General features: G+C 37.6%; 2 protein-coding genes across 4 annotated transcripts in view; one reads left to right on the top strand and one right to left on the bottom strand.

Annotated features, from left to right (window-relative positions):
* Positions 1 to 22,457, top strand: part of Erlec1 (endoplasmic reticulum lectin 1) — a 37,851-nt gene that overhangs the window by 464 nt on the left and 14,930 nt on the right. For 2 of the 3 annotated variants that reach the window (NM_001106023.1, XM_063272989.1), the window contains exons 2-8: positions 4,837 to 4,941; positions 12,050 to 12,130; positions 12,625 to 12,702; positions 12,820 to 12,883; positions 13,527 to 13,558; positions 14,988 to 15,211; positions 15,303 to 15,432. In NM_001106023.1, coding sequence (NP_001099493.2) covers positions 4,837 to 4,941; positions 12,050 to 12,130; positions 12,625 to 12,702; positions 12,820 to 12,883; positions 13,527 to 13,558; positions 14,988 to 15,211; positions 15,303 to 15,432 — 714 coding nt within the window. The remainder of the gene's footprint in view (positions 1 to 4,836; positions 4,942 to 12,049; positions 12,131 to 12,624; positions 12,703 to 12,819; positions 12,884 to 13,526; positions 13,559 to 14,987; positions 15,212 to 15,302; positions 15,433 to 22,457) is intronic. The other variant, XM_039091779.2, reaches the window with a different exon arrangement.
* The window catches only part of Asb3 (ankyrin repeat and SOCS box-containing 3), a 128,622-nt gene that overhangs the window by 94,892 nt on the left and 11,273 nt on the right, over positions 1 to 22,457 (bottom strand). The gene's annotated exons all lie outside the window — the stretch shown is intronic.

Raw genomic sequence — 22,457 nt, 5'->3', positions numbered from 1 at the left:
TGCCTTCTCCCCTCTTTCTGGCACGAAACATTCGGCCCAGCCCTCAATTTTCCTAGCTTTTCCTTCCAGAACCTTTTTCCCTCCCAAGCATTTATCGTCCCCAAGCCGAAGTGTCTTCGTTCATCCATTGATTCATTTAGTACATTAAGTGGATGTGCCCTCCATACTAACCAGGAGATCCAGTGATCACTTCATCTCCCTACTTTAAATCTCATTGTGTTAGACCTGGCTTCTCAACAGTGGAGAAAGTCTTAGAATTACTAGCACATCACCCTACCCACACAACCGTCCAGCGGACAGGACCCCATCTCTATTCATTCTTCCTCACCAACACACGATGTATACAGACGTTCAGCTTCTGGGAATCTTTTCCCTTGAGGCATTTGAGAGGGCTGTTTGGTGTGGAAGACATTAGTGACATTGTATGCGGAATACTACCAGCCATGCAGAATAAACTAGAGGCTTGAATGTATTATCACTGTTATTTAGGACTCTAGAACCTGAGATATAAAGGATTTTATGACCGTTAATTAATTAATGTGTATTGTGTGAAAGGGCAAGAATGAAAGGACCGGGTGGTTGCGAGGCCCCTTACATGAGTACTGGGAACTGCACTCACTCCTCTGAGAAGAGTAATAATGTGTTTTTAATTTCTGTGCCATCTCTGCAGTCCTAGAATATGAGATTTTGGTGTATAATCTGATGAGAATGAAAGTTCTGTTTTGGGAGAGTGTAGTGCTGAAAAGTCTATCCATGTGTAACTACTACAGACCAATTTATTTTAAAAGGGATCTTGTGGGCTGAAAATATAGCTTAGTTGTATCTTCCAGAGGATACAAGTTGGAATCCTAGCACCTACATCCAGTGCCTCACAAAACTGTGTAACCCCAGCTCCGGGGGGATCTAGTGCTATCATCATCTTCCCGTTGCACACATGGATAAAACAACACAACCACACACATAATTAAAGAGAAAAATAAAATCTTTTTAAAGATTGTCCTCTTAGCTGTACCCTATACTCATTTATTTCAGATTGACAGCCCAGGAAAAGCAAAAGGGTTTTTTGTTTTGGTACTATTCCATCGAGGCATCACTAGGTATTAACATAACACCAAAACAGTATGTAATAAGTTAGGCACCTGTAATATAACTCAGTGACAAAACAGCCCAGATCAGAAGACATTCAGTTTCACAGCACCACATAGCGTTCTGCTTGCCTTGGCTTTTGCTTATGGTATATTTTCACACTCCATTTGTTTCTCTACTTTTCTGTTACATTCTGACCACATTCTTGAATTTAAGTAGTAAATGGTTCTCTGGAAAGTCAAGTCTATCTTTGTATTAGTGATCTACTGATATTTTCATTTTTATTTCCATTAGTCTCCAGTGTTAAAACACCTGTGCAAAATATTACAGATCTGAGGAGATGGCAACAAAATCTAAGATGAACATACTAAAGACTTGGGAGTTCCGTTTTGTTTTCTTTAGTTTGAATTATTTTGAGAAAAATCTAGATGATTTCTATAAATTGGGGAAAGAGCTATATCCTTGCACAAAAGTAAGCTTTTAATAGTTGATCTTTTGAAAATTTCAAATACTTCTGTAGTCTTAACACTTCCCTTCCAATTAAATATTTGCGTGTGGTTGCTGATGATTTTTATGAATCAGTTGGTTGGACATTTGTAAGTAATTCAGCAGCTGTGTGAACTAGGATAAAGTCTTTTGTCTAGCATAGACAGATACTGAATTAAAATATTTCACATTTTTTCCATAAGCCTGTTGTAGTTATTTGTCTTGCTGTGGTTGAGGCAAGGTCTCTCTTGAGGATATCCATCTTCCTCAGCACCCCCGAAAACCTAGGATTATGGATTATAAACACACTACCACACCTGACTCTTTTCTAGTCATTTATACTCCCCAAATATATGTAGATAAAGATAATCGAGTATACTTTGTGATCCAGTGAATACATGACTCACTGATCCAACAAAGTTTTCACTGTTGCATCCCTTTTTTGAAGACTAGCCAGGAGGTGATGTGCACACTTGTAATCCCAGCACTCCGGAGGCAGAGCCAGGCAGATTTCTGAGTTCAAGGCTAACCTGGTCTACAAAGTGAGAGAAAGACAGCCAGCGCTACACGGAGAAACCTTATGGGGAAGAGTAGTAGGCTTTACAAATTAATGAAAACTCTTAGCATCAAATATCTTCTTCCAAGGTAGTGATAAGAAGCCTGCATCCATGCTATCAAATAGGTGCATGCCCTTAGTCCAGCACTTGTGGTTGATACTTCTAATCCCAGCACTCAGGAGGCACAGGCAGACCGATCTCTGAGTTCAAGGCCAGCCTGGTCTGCATAGCAAGTTGTGGACCAACCAGGGCTGTACGATGAGACCCTGCCTCAAAAATAAATGAGTAAATAGTCTTTATCAACTAAAAATAAAAGAATTGTCTTCCAGGCACAATGGTAGCACATTCCTCTAATCCCAACACTTGCTAAGTAGAGACCAAAAGATCAGAAGTTCATTAGCTTAGTTCATTGTTTATACAGCAAGTTTGAAGCTAGCTTGTATTATATGAGATTCCAGAAAGGAAATACAATTTGACCCCACAGCTCTTCTTTCAAATTCTTTGTCCCTCATCATCTAAAATGGCCTTTTAAACAAGGACTGTTGATCATAATCAGTAATCTTTAGAATATATAATAAAAGCTGACTCAAATATATTAAAACAATAATAAGCACACTCCTATAGATCTAGCTTGCTTAGCTTCTTTGAGCTCTGTTTCATCTAGGTGGATTAAATTGGACAAGTTATTTAAGCTCCGACCTTAGAGTCCTTTTCTCTGCTGTATAATGCTGTAAAAATTAGTATAACATTTCATTTGACAGTGAATAAATTAATAAATACAAAGTAGTTAAAAGAAGATAGTCAGGTTTACATGTTCATATCTGTATGTTCTGTATCTGTAGATTTACCTAGCCTAGAATCAAAATTCTAAAGAGAAGGGAGGATATTCCTATAATCCAAGACTCAGGAGGCTGAGGCATGATGATTAATTGCTGTGAATTAAAAGCTATCCTGGCCTCCATAGTGAGTTCAGTCAAGACCAACCTGCAATATCTAGAAAAAAGCTGTCAACAATTTAGAAAACAAAGACAGGGAGATCTCTGAGTTGATAGCCAGCCTGGTCTACACAAATTCCAGAACAACTAGGACTACATAGAGAGACCCTGTGATTGATTGATAAATAGATAGATGGGGGGGCAGGCAGACAGATAGACACATACATATATACATATACATACATACATGCAGAAAGAATTTAAAAAAAAAAACTCATCATACCAACAAAAGCCAGAGGGAAACAATTGGGTCTAAACAGAATGTATACAGAGCTTTTCTTCTCATTCCTTCAAAAGAAAATAAAAAGTAAAACATCACATAATTAAACATATTGCATTAGTGTTATAAATTATCTAGATGGGATTTAAAATATAAGGAAGGTTACATTCAAATCAATACCATTTCCATGAAGGATTTGGGTATTTTTCAAATTTGGATGTAGGGGGCAGGAAGCCTAGAATATTCCTCAGACATCTAAGAGTTAATACTGCCTTTCTGTTTCTTTCATTGTTTTGGGAAAGCATTACCCTATTTGTCATTTATATTTAAGATTAATTGGTTCAAAGTAGTATTGGTTTAATTACAGTAAAGTTTTATTGTTAAAATGTGAAAAAAAAGACATATTTAACAGTAAGCCAAATAGGCAGTGGATTTACAGACAAGAAAAATGGAAAGAGACTTGAATTATAAATTTAAATTATAAATTTCAAACTTGAAAATAAAATATGTATCAAAAGATAGAAATATTTTAGTAAAATGTTATCTGTTGTATTAAGTGAAGTATTTGCTTAAAATATATAGGTTCGTATAAGCAATGCACATTTGTTTTTATAGTATAGAAAACTTAAGGATAGTTTTTGTTGACATATGATAGGAATGTACTATAGCTATTATGCTAGCCAACTACATGTTTTTATAGTTTTGTTAATAGTCATGTCTGTTTATTTATATATTGTATTTTGTTTCTAAAGTGACAAAGTTATCACAGTCAATAATGCCCATAAAGCATAAAACATTTGCTCTCTGGCTCATTGCAGCAAAGTGTGCTGACTCCTGATATATATTCAGAAAAGGTATTTCAGCACAGAGGGTCCATAACTATCCTTTTTATAAGAACTTAATTTATGAATAAGCTCATATATTCCCCAAGTAGGAAAAATAACTGCTTTACATTATATTCTAGTGTCCCATCCAGCCAAAGTCATAATACATTTGTAAAGTCCTAAGGATTGTCAGATATAGATGATTGCTGATAGAAGCTATAGGTATTCAGTGACAACATTCTTGGATCATTCTTGTCTCTTAAGCTAGGAGTATAGTTCATTGGCATATGCTTAGCACACACCTAGATCTGGATTCCATTTCCAGCACCACCAAAAAAGTAGACCAAGGTAGAGTAGAACTTTAATAGATCCACCTGCCACTGCCTGAGGGGTGGGCTTAAAGGTGTGTGCCACAATGTACAGCATCAATATGCTTATCAATTAGCATTTAAACTTCAACCTATTACCTTGTTAGTTTTCTTTTACATTCCAAACTTTATTTAAAGATGTTTACACCATTTTGCCTAGCTCTAAGTATATGCTTTAAAAATCTTCAGTTGAAATGGTAAATTTACTTGAGGAACCTTTGTTCAAACTAGCACTGAATGTATTCAGGGTAAAGCACTTTAACTGAAAAAAATAATGTATGTTTTTAATTCTATTTCTAGCCTACAACTGGAGTTTTGTATAAAGAAGATAATTACATCATCATGACAACTGCACATAAAGAAAAATACAAATGTATACTTCCGCTTGTGACAAGTGGGGATGAGGTACATTTATATGCATATATTGCTGATCTCTCTCACTAAAGATGCATTTTAGAACCTTATGGTCATATTATACCTTAAAAATAAGTAACAAGAGTCTCAACAACCTTGTAGCATAAAAAATTAACTTCTTATTACTGTTTTCTTTGATTTTGGAATTTATTATGGAAAAATTAGCAACCAGGCAAATGTGATATTCCCACCTGTTACCTCAACACTAAGAGGGTCAGGCAGAAGGATTATCATGACTTTAAGGCCAGCCTGGACTACATTGTGAGACCTTGTATGAAATTACAGAAGGGAAGGTGGAATTGGTTATTAATGTTTTGAATGAAAAGCTAATTCTTTGTTTTCCTTTATAAAAATGGTGGTTGTAAAAATATGGTTTCAATGCAAACATAGTTCTTTCATGAAGAATTTTTTTATAATAAATAATTCTCTAGGTTCCTTATACTTTCTCACTACCTTAGTTCATGCCCTTTCTAAAAATCACCTAACTCTTTTTTTTGTTTTGTTTTGTTTTTTTTGGGTTTTTTTGTTTTTTGGTTTTGTTTTTTTTTTTATTAACTTGAGTATTTTTTATTTACATTTCGATTGTTATTCCCTTTCCCGGTTTCCGGGCAAACATCCCCCTAATCCCTCCCCCTCCCCTTCCATTGATGCTGGATAATGCCATCCTCTGCCACATATGTGGCTGGAGTCATGGGTCCCTCCATGTGTACTCATTGGTTAGTGGTTTAGTCCCTGGGAGCTCTGGTGGGGGTCTGGTTGGTTGATATTGTTGTTCATCCTACGGTATTGCAAACGCCTTCAGCTCCTTCAGTCCTTTCTCTAACTTCTCCATTGGGGTCACATTTTCAGTCCAATGGTTAGCTGCAAGCATCCTCATCTGTATCAGTAGGGCTCTGGCATTGCCTCTCAGGAGACAGCCATATCTGGCTCCTGTCAGCAAGTACTTCTTGGCATCAGCAATAGTGACTGGGTTTGGTGGCAGCATATAGGATGGATCCCCAGGTAGGGCAGTCTCTGGACCTTTTCTTAAGTCCCTGTTCCAGTCTTTCTCCCTGTATTTCCTCCCGTGAATATCTTGTTCTCCCTTTTAAGAAGGAATGAAGCATCCACATTTTGGTCTTACTTCTTCTTGGGCTTCATATGATCTGTAAATTTTTTTCTTAGATATTTCAAGATTTTGGGCTAATATCCACTAATCATTGAGTCCATACCATGTGTATTTTGTGACTGGGTTACCTCACTCAGGATGATATTTTCTAGTTCCATCCATTTGCTTATGAATTTCATGAAGTCATTGTTTTTAATAGCCGAGTAGTACTCCATTGTGTAGATGTACCACATTTTCTGTATCCATTCCTCTGTTGAAGGACATCTGGGTTCTTTCCAGATTCTGGCTATTATAAATAAGGCTGCTATGAGCATAGTGGAGCATGTGTCCTTGTTATATATTGGAGCATCATTTGGGTATATGCCTAGGAGAAGTATAGCTGGGTCCTCAGGCAGTTCAATGTCCAATTTTCTGAGGAACCTCCAGACTGATTTCCAGAGTGGTTGTTACAGTCTGCAATCCCACCAACAATGGAGGAGTGTTCCTCTTTCTCCACATCCTTGTTAGTATCTGCTGTCACCTCAGTTTTTGATCTTAGCCATTCTGACTGGTGTGAGGTAAAATCTCAGGGTTGTTTTGACTTGCGTTTCCTTTATGACTAAAGATGTTGAACATTTCTTTAGGTGCTTCTCAGCCATTCAGTATTCCTCAGTTGAAAATTCTTTGTTTAAAAAAAAAAGAATAGAGAAAATTCTTTGTTTAGCTCTGTACTCCATTTTTTTAATAGGGTTATTTGATTCTCTGGAGTCTAACTTTTTGAGTTCTTTGTATTTATTAGATATTAGCCATCTGTCAGATGTAGGATTGGTAAAGATCTTTTCCCAATCTATTGGTTGCCTTTTTGTCCTATTGACAGTGTCCTTTGCCTTATAGAAGCTTTGAAATTTTATGGGATCACTTTCACCGATTCTTGATCTTAGAGCATAAGCCATTAGTGTTCGGTTCAGAAAAATTTCCCCTGTGCCTATGTATTTGAGGCTCTTCCCTACTTTCTCTTCTATTAGTTTCAGTGTATCTGGTTTTATGTGGAGGTCCTTGATCCACATGGACTTGAGCTTTGTACAAGGAGACTAGAATGGATCAATCTGCATTCTTCTACATGCTGACCTCCAGTTCAACCAGCACCATTTGTTGAGAATGCTATCTTTTTTCCATTGGTTGGTTTTAGCTCCTTTGTCAAAGGTCAAGTAACCAGAGGTGTCTAGGTTCATTTCTGGGACTTCAATTTTATTCCATTGATCTACCTGATTGTCTCTGTATCAATACCATGCAGTTTTATTACAATTGCTCTAAAATATAGCTTGAGGTCAGGGATGGTGATTCCCCCAGAAGTTCTTTTATTGTTGAGTACAGTTTTCACTATCCTGGATTTTTTTTTTTTTTTGCTTTTCCAAATGAATCTGAAAATTGCTTTCTAATTCTATGAAGAATTGAGTTGGAGTTTTGATGGGGATTGCATTCAATCTGTGGATTGCTTTTGTAAGATGGACATTTTTACAATATTAATCCTGCCAATCCATGAGCATGAGAGGTCTTTCCATCTTCTGAGGTCTTCAATTTCTTTCTTCAGAGACTTGAAGTTCTTGTCATGCAGATATTCCACTTGCTTGGTTAGAGTCACACCAAGGTATTTTATATTATTTGTAGCTATTTTCGAGGGCGTCATTTCCCTAATTTCTTTCTTAGCCTATTTATTCTTTGAGTAGAGGAAAGCTACTGATTTGTTTGAGTCAATTTCATATCCAGCCACTTTGCTGAAGTTGTTCATTAGCTGTAGGAGTTCTCTGGTGGAATTTTTGGGGTCACTTATGTATACAGATGGTATTATCCTCTGTAAGTAGTGATATTTGGACTTCTTCCTTTCCAGTTTGTATCCCTTTGACCTCCTTTTGTTGTCTAATTCCTCCGGCTAGAACTTTGAGTACTATATTGAATAGGTAGGGAGAGAGTAGGCAGTCTTGTCTAGTCCCTGATTTTAGTGGGATTGCTTAAAGTTTCTCTTCATCTAGTTTGATGTTGGCTAGTGGTTTGCTGTATGTTGCTTTTACTATGTTTAGGTATGGGCTTTGATTTCCAGATCTTACCAAGACTTTTAACACGAAGGGGTTTTGAATTTTGTCAAATGATTTCTCAGCATCTAATGACATGATCATGTGAATTTTTTTTCCTTGAGTTTGTTTAGATAGTGAAGTACATTGATGGGTTTCCATATATTGAATCATCCTTGGATCCCTGGGATGAAGCCTACTTGATCACAGTGAATAATCATTTTGATGTATTCTTGGATTCAATTTGCGAGAATTTTATTGAGTATTTTTACATCAATATTCATGAGAGAAATTGGCCTGAAGTTCTCTTTCTTTATAGGGTCTTTGTGTGGTTTAGGTATAAGCGTAATTGTGGCTTCGAAGAATGAATTGGGTAGTGTTCCTTCTGTTTCTATTTTGTGGAATAGTTTGAAGAGTATTGGTATTAGCTCTTCTTTGAAGGTCTAATAGCATTCTGTACTAAACCCATCTGGTCCTGGGCTTTTTTGGTTGGGAGACTTTTAATGACTGCTTCTATTTATTTAGGGAATATGGGACTATTTAGATGGTTTATCTGATCCTGATTTAACTTTGGAACCTGGTATCTCTCTAGAAAATTGTCCATTTCATCCAGATTTTCCAGTTTGTTGAGTATAGGCTTTTGTAGTAGGATCTTATAATTGTTTAAATTTCCCCAGTTTCTGTTGTTATGTCTCCCTTTTCATTTCTGATTTTGTTAATTTGGAAACTGTCTCTCTGCCCTCTGGTTAGGCTGGCTAAGTGTTTATCTATCTTGTGGATTCTCTCAAAGAACCAGCTCGTTTTGTTGATTCTTTGTATAGTTCTTTTTGTTTGTACTTGGTTGATTTTAGCTCTGAGTTTGATTATTTCCTGCTGACTACTCCTTCTGGGTGAATTTGCTTCTTTTTGTTCTAGAGCCTTCAGGTGTGCTGTCGAACTGTTAGTGTATGCTCTCTCCAGTTTCTTTTTGGAGGCACTCAGAGCTATGAGTTTTCCTCTTAGCACTGCTTTCATTGTATCCCATAAGTTTGGGTATGTTGTGCTTTCATTTTCATTAAGTTCTAAAAAGTCTTTAATTTCTTATTTCTGCCTTGACCACGTTGTTACTGAGTAGAGTGTTGTTCAACTTCCATATCTATGTGGGCTTTCTGATGTTTTTGCTGTTGTTGAAGACCAGCCTCAGTCCATAGTTATCTGATAAAATGCATGGGATTATTTCAATCTCCTTGTATCTATTGAGGCCTGTTTTATGACCAAATACATGTTCAATTTTTGAGAAGGTACCATGAGGTGCTGAGAAGGTATATTCTTTTGTTTGAGGATGAAATGTTCTATAGATGTCTGTTAAATACATTTGGTTCATAACTTCTGTTTATGTTTCTGTTTCCATGATCTGTCTATTGATGAGAGTGGAGTGTTGAAGTCTCCTATTATTAATGTGTGTGGTGCAATGTATTATTTGAGCTTTAGTTTACTTTATGAATGTGGGTGCCCTTGCATTTGGAGCATAGATGTTCAGAATTGAGAGTTCATCTTGGTAGATTTTTCCTTTGACAAGTGTAAAATGTCCTTCCTTATCTTTTTTTGTTAAGTTTTGGTTGAAAATCGATTTTATTTAATATCAGAATGTCTACTCCAGCTTGTTTCTTGGTACCATTTGCTTGGAAAAAAATTTTCCCAGCCTCTTACTCTTAGGTAGTTTCTTCGTCGCTGAAGTACATTTCCTGTGTGCAGCAAAATGCTAGGTCCTATTTACTTATCCAGTCTGTTAGTCTGTGACATTTTATTGAGGAATTGAGTTCATTGATGTTAAGAGATATTAAGGAATAGTGATTGTTTCATTTTATTTTTGCTGTTAGAGGTGCAATTATGTTTGTGTGCCTATCTTCTTTTGAGTTTGTTGCAAGATTACTTTCTTGCTTTTCTAGGGTGTAGTTTCCCTCCTTGTTTTGGAGTTTTCCCTCTATTATCCTTTGTAGGGCTGGATTTGTGGAAAGATACTGTGGAAATTTAGTTTTGTCATGGAATATCTTGGTTCCTTCATATATGTTAATTGAGAGTTTTGCTGGATATAGTAGCCTGGAGTGGCATTTGTGTTCTCTTAAGATCTATATGACATCTGCCCAGGATCTTCTAGCTTTCATAGTCTCTGTAGAGAAGTCTGGTGTAATTCTGATAGGTCTGCCTTTATATGTTACTTGACCTTTTTCCTTATTGCTTTTAATATTCTTTCTTTTGTGCATTTGGTGTTTTGACTATTATGTGATGGGAGGAATTTCTTTTCTGGTCTAATCTGTTTGGCATTCTGTAGGCTTCTTGTATGTTAATGGGCATAAGTTTTCTTCTATAATTTTGTTGAAAATATTTACTGGCCCTTTAAGTTGGGAATTTCGTTCTCTTCTATACCTATTATCATAGCAATCTACCTATGAGGTCAGAGTCCAGGGTCAGTCCATGTATAGTCTTTAGGTAGTGGCTTAGTCCCTGGAAGCTCTGGTTGCTTGGCATTGTTGTACATATGGGGTCTCGAGCCCCTTCAAGCTCTTCCAGTTCTTTCTCTGATTCCTTCAACGGGGGTCCCGTTCTCAGTTCAGTGGTTTGCTGCTGGCATTCGCCTCTGTATTTGCTGTATTCTGGCTGTGTCTCTCAGGAGAGATCTACATCCGGTTCCTGTCGGCCTGCACTTCTTTGCTTCATCCATCTTGTCTAATTGGGTGGCTGTATATGTATGGGCCACATGTGGGGCAGGCTCTGAATGGGTGTTCCTTCAGCCTCTGTTCTAAACTTTGCCTCCCTATTCCATCCCAAGGGTATTCTTGTTCCCTTTTTAAAGGAGTGAAGCATTTGCATTTTGGTCATCCTTCTTGAGTTTCACGTGTTCTATGCATCTAGGGTAATTCAAGCATTTGGGCTAATAGCCACTTATCAATGAGTGCATACCATGTATGTCTTTCTGTGATTGGGTTACCTCACTCAGGATGATATTTTCCAGTTCCATCCATTTGCCTATGAATTTCATAAAGTCGTTGTTTTTGATAGCTGAGTAATATTCCATTGTGTAGATGTACCACATTTTCTGTATCCATTCCTCTATTGAAGGGCATCTGGGTTCTTTCCAGCTTCTGGCTATTATAAATAAGGCTGCTATGAACATAGTGGAGCACGTGTCTTTTTTATATGTTGGGGCATCTTTTGGGTATATGCCCAGGAGTGGTATAATTGAGTCCTCAGGTAGTGCCATGTCCAATTTTCTGAGGAACCTCCAGACTGATTTCCAGAATGGTTGTACCAGTCTGCCATCCCACCAACAATGGAGGAGTGTTCCTCTTTCTCCACATCCTAGCCAGCATCTGCTGTCACTTGAGTTTTTGATCTTAGCCATTCTCACTGGTGTGAGGTGAAATCTCAGGGTTGTTTTGGTTTGCATTTCCCTTATGACTAAAGATGTTGAACATTTCTTTAGGTGTTTCTCAGCCATTCGGCATTCCTCAGCTGTGAATTCTTTGTTTAGCTCTGAACCCCATTTTTTAATAGGGTTACTTGTCTACCTGCAGTCTAACTTCTTGAGTTCTTTGTATATTTTGGATATAAGGCCTCTATCTGTTGTATCTGTTGGTAAAGATCTTTTCCCAATCTGTTGGTTGCCGTTTTGTCCTAACCACAGTGTCCTTTGCCTTACAGAAGCTTTGCAGTTTTATGAGATCCCATTTATCGATGCAAGAACCTTTTTAAAAGGAGAATGAAATGCTATAGAAGGTTTTTCTGTGGCTTCATACTTTATTCTTCAATTTATTTGAAAGAAGTGACATTCCATAGGTTCTTGTTAAAGTTGTTGACTCTTTTTTATTTCCAAGCACTCATGGTTTAACCATTGAATCAATACCCAAACAGCAGAGTTGAAAAGTTCTAGGAAAACTGTATGTTAAGCTTATTTTTTTTCTAGGAAGAAGAAAAGGATTACAAAGGCCCCAATCCAAGAGAGCTTTTGGAACCACTATTTAAACAGAGCAGTTGTTCCTACAGAGTGAGTATTTTATGTGCATTTGAAAGTAAGTCTCTAGCAGTCAGTAGGTCTTTTCTTCCTTTAATAGGGTATGTTGAATTTTAAGTTAGGCACAGATCTTATTGCTTAAATAGTATGTTATTTAAATTTTTATATGGTACACTAATACACAGTTACTACTTTGAATGTTGTGGAGTTCAATGGAAAGCTTTTTTGCATGATAGAATTATAAAATGCTAATCGCTATTTTTAAGCTATGTAAAAAATAAGCCAGTTAATTATTACAGAGCTAAATATGTTCTAGTTCTATTTCTGACTTAATCTTCATACAGAGCCTGTTAGCAAAAACCACATACACTTCACAAGTTTTGCATTTTGTGTGGTGTAATTATGTGTCACTTCATAAAAATTTATTCCAGATTTCAGGAAGAATCTGTCCAGATGCTTAAATTTTCAGGTAAAATTCAATTGACGTATATGGCTTTTGTGTATTTAAAACATACCTGTCTTTTTAGATTGAGTCTTACTGGACTTATGAAGTATGTCATGGGAAACATATTCGACAGTACCATGAAGAAAAAGAAACTGGCCAAGTATGTTTTTCTTTAAATATAAAACATAAAATGAGAAATTTCATAATGATATTGATAGTTTTTAAGTTATAGCAAATGAAATATGTTTGTAAACTACTGTATCTTTTTTTAATGTAGAAAGTAAATATTCACGAATACTACCTTGGGAATATGTTGGCTAAGAGTCTTCTGTATGAAAAAGGTTAGTCTCTACAATGATGATAGTACCACTTGGTTTTGGTTTAACATTTAAGTGCAAACTAAAATTTAAGTCCTGACATGGTGGGACATGGCTGTAATCCTAGCATTTGGAGGGTAGAAGCAGTAGGAAAAGGAATTCAAGGCCATTTGCTTTACATAGCAAGACCTATATGCTTAGGCAACATGAGCCTGACTCAGAAAGAAAAGAAAACATGGTTTTGGATATCGTGTGATTTTCTTTTTTAAACTTTATTATTACTACAGTTTTATGTAAGGTATGTGCCACTGCCTGCATAAAGGAGTCAGAGGAAAACTTGTGAGAATCAGTTCTTTCAACCATGTCATTCCTGGGAACCAAACTCAGGTCTTTCATAGAAAGCCATTTTGGGGACACTAACTTTAATAATAGAAAGACAGACCTAAGAAGAAGGCGTAAAAACACCCAGCACATATGAGGTCCTGGATCTAATACCCAATCCAATACCCAATATCCCAAAGCAAAAAATCTTGTAGTATTTGCACCTTCTTTAAAAATAAGTTTAATGTTCCAAAACTGATTTTAAAACATAGTTGTTTTTATAGTTGTATAGATGTGATTGTTCATGCTGTATGAATGATTTTTTTTTTTTGCATTGTTTCCACAGAACAAGCAAAAGAAAAAGAGAAGTCAAATGAGGCAAGTGATGTGTTAAGTTTTCACACTTCATTGTTAGGTATGACCCTAGTGACAAAAGCTACATATATGTTCCTGGTATAATGCCACAAGGAAGAGGACAGATAAATTTCACAAATTTATGACAGCTGGGTTTTCTGTAGAAAGATACATGACTAGCTGGGCATGATGACTCACACATTTAATTGCAGCACAGGAAGCAGAGGTGGGCAAATTTCTGTGAGCCCAGGCCATTTTGGGCTATATACATAAGTGAGACCCTGTCTCAAAAAGTAATGTTGTAATCCTATTATTTACTTTTTAAATAATACCTAAGTGAATTGGTACAGGACTGTCATCCTAGCTTCTTGGAAGACTGAGGCAGGAAGGTCACAAGTTCAAGGACTTCCTAGACTCTTTACCTTCCACATAGCAGAAGGAGAGAACCAACTCCTGAGAGTTGTCCTCTGACTTCCACATACACACAGAGCTGCACGTGCACATGTATGCAAATACATAAGTGTGATGTCAAAACAATTACAACAAGGAAGAGTGAAGCTATAGCCCAGGAGTAGAACAGTGTCTAACATATGTGACACCCTGAGCTCAATTTCCACTTAAAGGAAAATAATATCACTTATATGTCTGAGAAGGATGCTAAGATACCAGTCCATCATTTCAGTGCATGATGTTGTTGCTTTCTATGTAGCATTGGAAACATTGGTAATAAGAGCATTTTTAATTGCTTGTCCCTCATCTCTTATGACTAACAGATAAAATGTACATGTAAATAACAAGCTACCCACCTACACAGACTATAAAAATAGAGTCTAAGAATAGGAACTGTCTTTTACCTCTGCCCAATGCAAAGCTGCTATGAATATTGTAGGTACTTCATATATGTCCATCAAATGATAGCTTTTTACACTTTACACAATGATAGTATTGTGTAAAAGGGCAATTCACGTAGTTCAAAGGATGCTGCTTTCTTTCTTCCTTTGTTTTTTCTTCCTTTCTTTTCTTTCACTATTAGCCCTACTTGGAAATCAGCCTTGAAACTTGTAAAATATAAAATATAAACAACACTCACTACAAGTTTAGTGAAGAAGGAGCTAAGTAGCCCAGTATAGTACATTTTTTCATTAGCTTAGTTTGTGTCTTTAGAAGTATTGAGAATAACTCAGATTAATCATGTGTTTGTACTCTTCACTTAAAAGTACATTGACTTAACATTTTAATTTTAGTTTGTTCTGTATTATACCATCCCTAAATACATATTTGCTCGACTAAGAATTTAAGAAACAGAACGTTAGGGTTGACTTAAAAGAAAATACAGAATTTTTTCTCTTCTGTTTACAAAGAAAATGTAATTTTCTTTCAAAATAAATGTTTTCCCATCCTCAAACGCACCTCAAATTTCTAATAAAAAGTCTGTCTTACACTTTTTTTTAAGATTCCCACTAAAAACATTGAAGGTCAGATGACACCCTACTATCCTGTGGGAATGGGAAATGGTACACCTTGTAGTCTGAAACAAAATCGACCCAGATCAAGTACTGTGATGTACATATGCCATCCTGAGTCTAAGCATGAAATCCTTTCAGTAGCTGAAGTTACAACTTGTGAATATGAAGTTGTCATTTTGACACCACTCTTGTGCAGCCATCCTAAGTACAAGTAAGATATTCATTTAATATCCTAAACATACAGTACACATGTGCTTTAAAGCATTCATATTTAGCCATAATGCTTTTTTCCTACTGAATAGGTTCAGAGCCTCTCCTGTGAATGACATATTCTGTCAATCACTGCCGGGATCTCCATTTAAACCCCTCACTCTAAGACAGTTGGAGCAACAGGAAGAGATACTGAGGGTGCCATTTAGGAGAAATAAAGAGGTATGAGAGTTAACTAATTATACTTCCTCAGTGTTTCATTTTCCATGTTTTAGAACCTGTACCATGAATGTTAAGTATTTCTGTAACATTATAGTGGCAATTTATTTTATTAACTTCAAATTTTGAATTCTAATTATTTGAATAATATCAACTCTTTATCTTACACTTTTCAGACTTCTTTATCTTTTTTTAAATTAATTTACTTGCTTTACATCCCTGTCACCATTTGCCCTCCCTTCTCTCCTCCTAGTTCTTCCCTCCCATCTCTCTCTAACCTCCATCTACTTCTCATCCCTTTCTCTTCAGAAAAGGGGAAACCTCCCATGGATATCTACCAGCCTTCACATATCAAATTGCAGTAAAACTAGGCTCATCTTCTATTGAGGTTAGACAAGGCAGCCCAGTAGGGAGAAAGGGTCCCAAAGACAGGCAACAGAGTGGGAGACAGCCCCTGCTTCCACTGGTAAGAGTCCCACATGAAGGTCACACAGTTACATATATGCATAGAGCCTAGGTCAGTCCCATGCATGCTCTTTAGTTGGCAGTTCAGTTCCTGTGGGCAACTATGGGCTCAGGTTAGTTAATTCTGTAGAGTTCCTTATGGTGTTCTTGACCCTTCTGGCTCCTAGAATCCTTCCTCCCCCTCTTCTACATGATTTCTTAAGCATTCCTAATGTTTGACTGTGGGTCTCTGCATCTGTTTCCATAAAATGCTGAGTGCAGCCTCTCTGATGATGATTATGCTAGGCTCCTGTCTGCAGGGTTTCCATTACTGTGAAGAGATATCATGACTAAGGCAACTCTTATAAAAGTCAACATTTAATTGGGGCTGGCTTACAGGTTCAGAGGTTCAGTCCATTATCATCAAGACAAGCATGGTGCTGGAGAAGGCAAGAATTCTATATCTTCATCCAAAAGAAGCCAGAGCAGATTGAGTTCCAGGCAACTAGGAAGAAGTTCTCTCAAAGCCCATCCCTACAGTGACACATTTCCTCCAACAAGGTCACACTTAGTAGTGCCACTCCTTGGGCCAAGCCTATTCAAACCACCACATCAGGTATAGCACAATAAGTATTAACAGTATCAGGGGTGGGCTCCTTCTTATAGATCTCAAGCTAGACCAATCAAACATTGTTTGGCCATTCCTGCTCCATCTTTACCCTTGCACATCTTCTAGGCAGGACAAACTATAGGTCGGAGATTTTGTGACTAGGTTTGTATCCCAATCCCTCCATTGGAAGTTTTGCCTGGTTATGGAAATGGTTGGAGGAAGTGGCTGATTCAGGATCCATATTGAAAGAAGTCTTAGCTAGGACCACCCTCATAGATGCCTGGGAGTTTCCATTGTTCTAGGTTTCTAGTTGATCCTAGAGATGCCCTCCACCCTGTTCCTTTTGTCTCTCCCAGTACTATCTCCCTCCATCTTCCTCCTACCTGATCAATCCTGTTTCTATCCCCATACCCACTCCTACCCAGTCCTCTCACTCACCTCCACACCCACCCCCTGCCTGTCCACTCAGGATGTCTATTCTTTTTCCCCTTCTCAGTGAGATTCAAGCATTCCCTCTTGAGCCTTCTTTGTTACTTAGCTTTGTTGAGACTCTGGAATGTAGCATGGCTGTCCTTTGCTTTACAGCTAATATCTACTTGTAAGTGAGTACATGTTTGTCTTTCGGGGTCTGAGTTACCTCACTCAGGAAGATCTTTTCTAGTTCCAACCATTTGCCTGATGCCATTGTTTTTAATAGTTCAGTAATACTACACTGTAAATATGCCACATTATTTTATCTGTTCTTCAGTTGACAGACGTATAGGTTGTTTCCAGTTTCTGGCTATTACAATAAAGCTGCTGTAGACATAGTTGAACAAGTGTCCTTGTGGTATGGTAGAGCATCTTTTGGGTATATGCCCAGGAGTAGTATAGCTGGATCTTGAGATAGATCATTCCCAGTTTTCTGAGAAACTGCTAGATTGATTAAGTGGATATAAATTGGAAAGGAAGAAGTCAAAGTATTGCTGTTCAAAGTTGATATGATAGTATACATAAAGGACCCCAAAAATTCTACCAGGGAGCTCCTACAGCTAATGAACACCTTCAGCAAAGTTGCTGGTTACAAAATTAACTCAAAAAAGAAGTAACTCTCCTATATACAATGATAAACAGGCTAAGAAAGAGATTAAGGAAACAAGACCCTTCACAGTAGCCACAAATAATATAAAATATCTTGCTACAAGATATTTTACAAATGAAAGACTTGTATGACAAGAACTTCAGCTCTTTAAAGAAAGAAATTGAAGAAAACATCAGAACCTCCCATGCTCATGAATCAGTAGGATTAACATAGTAAAAATGAGCTTCTTACCAAAAGCAACCTACCAATTCAGTGCAATTCTCATCGAAATCCAAACAGAATTCTTTACAGACCTTGAAAGCGCAATTCTTAACTTCATATGCAAAAACAAAACACCTAGGATAACTAAAACAATCCTTCTGGAGGAATCACCATCCAGATTTCAAGCTGAACCACAGAGCAATAGTAATAAAAAAAAAAAAAAACCCACATGGTATTGGCATAAAAAAAGAAAGGTTGATCGATAGAATCATATTGTGAACCCAGAAGTAAAACCACACACCTATGAACACTTGATTTTTGAAAAAGAAGCCAAAATTATACACTGGATAAAGAAAGCATCTTCAACAAATGATGCTGGTCTAACTCTATGTCTGCATGTAGAATCGGGAGTAGCCTTAACCACATTGGCATAAAGACAACTTCCTGAACAGGACACCAATAAACAGCTGAAACAGTAAGTTCAATAATTAATAAATTGGACCTCATGTAACTGAAAAGCTTTTGTAAGGCAAAGAACACAGTCAATAGTATAAACAGTAGCCTACAAAACAGGAAAATATCATCACCATCCCTACATCCAATAGAGGACTGACATCCAACACACACACACACACACACACACACACACACACACACACACACATATATATATATATATATATATATATATATATCTCCTAAGAAACTAGACACCAAGGAACCAACTAACCCAAGTAAAAAGATGGCATACAGACCTAAACAGAGAATTCTCAACAGAGGAATCTCAAATGTCCAAGAAGCACTTAAAGAAATATCCAGCATCCTTAGTCATCATGGAAATGCAAACCTACCACAATGGCTAAGATCTAAAGCTCAAGGGACAATAAGTGCTGGTAAGGATGTGGAACAAGGGGAACAGTTGTTCATTACTGAGGAAGTGCAAACTTATACAGAATTTTTTTAACATTCTTTTATAGTCACAATTACATAATTTATAAGAATTTTATTTAAACATATATATGAATGCTATGTGTGTGCCTGATACCCAGGGAGGGTAAAATAAAGCATTACCCTGGAACTTGGAAGTTACAGAAGGTTAAAAGCTACCCTGTGAGTTCTAGAAACCAAACTCAGGTCTCTGAAAAAGTAGCAAGTGATTTTTAATTGCAGATCTCTCTCCAGTTTCATATATAATATCCTATTAATTTTTTTAGTGGTTGTTTCAACTAAGCTTTTTAAAAAAGACAACAGCCCTAGGCCTACTTCCTACATTTTACACTTCTGTCTGTCACTCTCCTTTAACCATGTCTGTGAACTTCTTCCCTCTTCCGTACAATTTCAGTTATATCCCACTCTGTTTTTATGGCCTTTTTGAAGCCTGTATCTTCTCCACTGGTTTCTTTCTTTCTTTATTTCTAATTTTGAGGCAAGGATTCTTGATAGCCCTGCCTGTCCTAGAACTTACTATGTGATCAGTCTGGCCTCAAACTCAGAGATCCAGCTGCCTCTGCCTCCCAAGAATTAGGATTAAAGTCATGCACCAATATACCTGGTTTTCCCCCATTGTTTTTAAAGTACTGTGCCTAAAACAGGCATAGTTCCTGGACAATCTTTTTCCACACAGTGTACAAATCAATTCTCTATCCAACTGACCAAAAAAGCTTAAATATTGTTGGTTTGTTTATTTTGGGTTTTTTGTTTTTGTTTTTATACTCCAGATTTTATTCCCCTCCGGGTCCACCCCCAAGGGTTCCACATCCCATAACTCCTCCCCACCATCCCCACCCCCCAGCCCCAACACACACACCCTCCCCTTGTCTCCACAAGCATGTCCCTACCACACCAGATCTCGAAACTTCCCGGGGCCTCCAGTCTCTTGAGAGTTAGGTGCATCTTCTCTGACTGACCCCAGACCTGGGAGTCCTCTGCTGTATATGTGTTGGGGGCCTCATCTCAGCTGGTGCGTGCTGCCCGGTTGGTGATCCAGTGTCTGAGAGATCTCAGGGGTCCAGGTTAATCAAGACTTCTGGTCCTGCTACAGGGTTGCCCTCCTCCTCAGCTTCCTCCCACTTTTCCCTAATTCAACCAGACGGTCAGCAGCTTCTGTCCATTGGTTGGGTGCACATATCTGCATCTGCTCTTTCAGCTGCTCGTTGGGTCTTTTGGAGAGCAGCCATGATAGGTCCCTTTTTGTGAATGTCCCATAGCTTCAGTAATGGTGTCAGGTTTTGGGGCCTCCTCTTGAGCTGGTAGCCTGAAGCTGACAATTCTGACCATGTTGGCCTCAGATTTAAAAGTCCACATCCCTCTGCCATGCCTGCTTCTAAGTCATTCCTTGCCTATCTTCATTTATCTCTAAGGATTCACTAAGGGCTATCATTGTTCTCTCCTAAATGCTTTTCAAATCTGTTTTGTTATCATTCCAAACCTTATTATTTCCTAGGACCAAAACTCCAGACTTCTTATAAATCTGCTTTCTACTCCACATATCTGATTATGTGTTGAATCCTTTGGTGGGTGACATGATCTACATTTTAGGTGAAGAATCTCTCAAAGAGTAAAGCTGTAAAGCTGCTCTTCCTCTTTGTCTTCAATCACCATTCCACATGTACTAGCTGGAGCTTTGTTTTCAGTGTTGGAAGTTTAGTTTGTTTTTGTTACTGTTTTGAGAATTTGTTTTGTTACCTCATATGGCCCAGGCTGGCCTTAAATTCATTATATAGTTGAGGATAGCCTTCCTTCCACCTCCCAAGCACTAGAATTATAAGCATACACCAGCTTCTCGGCCATTTTGAATGACATAAAGTTTACTGAAAGGTCCATGCTCACCATGGCTTTCCTACCTTTGAATGGACTACATTTCTTTTTGTATTATATTGTGGTATTCCTTCTTTTCACTCCATAATTGTTACTTCTATTTGAAGACATAATGCCAATGCTCTTATTTTGGAGCCAGGATCATTACCAAAAAGAGAATTGTTTCTCTTTTGTGGTCTTGTACTTTGTTCAGTTTTTTTTTATTATAACACATAGCAAAAATGAAGTGGTTGTTTCATATATAGTTATTGCATTGCAACTAGGCTTTCTTTACTCTGGGGTCTGTAATTGCCTGTATAATACTTGGAATGCTATGGGTACTTAAAAATAGTTTAACTTATCTGTAAAGCTTATTTTCTCTCTTCTTAATACTTTTTAAAAATTGTTGTGTATATTGGTGTTTTGTCTACATGTGTGTCTGTCTGTACACTGTATGCACACAGTGGCCAGAACAGGCAGGGCATTGGTCCCTTAGAACTGGAGAACTGGACAGATCCAAACCACCATGTGGGTCTTTGGAGTTGAACCCGAGTGCTCTGTGAAAGCAGCCAGTACTCCTAACTATTGAGTCATCTCTCCAACATCTAAATACTTGAATGCTTTTTTAAATGTATGTATACCGTGTGTGTGGGGTGAATCCAGAAAAGGATGTCAGATACCCTGGAGCTGGAGTTAGTGGGTAATTCAGAGCCACCTGATATGGGTTCTGGGAGCTAAACTTGGGTCCTGTGGAAAAAAAAGAAACCTCTTGAGGGTCATCTCTTTGGCCCCTCCTTTCAATACCTTTTATAAAAGTATCAGTGGGTTCATTGTGGAGAGATGACCAGAAAATATGTCAATCTGATAGAAGGAAAAGTAATGTCAGCATTAATTCTGGTTGATTTTTGAGTGCTGTATTAAAAGATTATAGCTGCAATTCTCCTTGGTCTTCCCCTTAATAGTACTATGTACTAACAGGACTTTAAAATGAGTTTACTCAAACTGCCTTGCAAATTAAGAGTGACAGTGCTTGCCTATAATCCTAGTATTCAAGAGGCTAAGGCTGGAGAACCATGAATTCTTAGCCAGCCTAAGCTACATAGTGAGATGCTGTCTAAAAAAAGCAGGACCAGTCAGTGAGGTAGCTGGGTGGATAAAGGTAATTGCTACGAAGTCTGATGATCTGAGTCTGATTCTCAGAACTTATGTGGTAGAAGGAGATAATGAACTCTTATAAGTTACCCTCTGACCTCCACATATATGTACACATACTAAATAAAAAGCTTAACAAATAATAAAAATGTGTATATGAAAACCAGGCGTGGTAGCACTAAAGAAATGGCTCAGCAATTAAGAGCACTTCCTGTTCTTTCAGAGTTCACTCCCAGCACCACATCAGGTGGCTCACAACTACCTATAACTCCAACTCCAAGGGAGCTGGATCCCTCTGAAGGCCTCTACAGGCTCCAACCTACACATGCCATAATGGCAAGAGACAATTGCCTTAAAATAGTGGTTCTCAACCGTACTAATGCACTGACCCTTTAATACAGCTCCTCATGTTGTGTCATGCTATGGTGACTCCCCAGTCATAAAATTATTTCATTGCTACTTAATAACTGTAATTTTGCTACTGTTTTGAATTGTAATGTAAACATCTGATATGCAGGATATCTAATATGCGACACCACCACCCTGACTCTCAAAGGGGTAGAGACTCACAGGTTGAAAACTGCTGCCTTAAAATGTATATTAGCATGTTGTTTAAATTTGGATCAAATTTCAGCACCCATTTTCTTCCCCTTTCACAAACATACAAATCTAGCTGTGAGAATTTTGTTGATCTTCTGCCTATGGGAGTATATTGATAGGGAGATTAATAGATTATTGAGTCTA

Source organism: Rattus norvegicus, chromosome 14 (assembly GCF_036323735.1).
Source record: "Rattus norvegicus strain BN/NHsdMcwi chromosome 14, GRCr8, whole genome shotgun sequence".
In the NCBI taxonomy this organism is placed as follows: Eukaryota; Metazoa; Chordata; class Mammalia; order Rodentia; family Muridae; genus Rattus; species Rattus norvegicus.
This window is presented reverse-complemented; position numbering and strand designations above follow the sequence as displayed.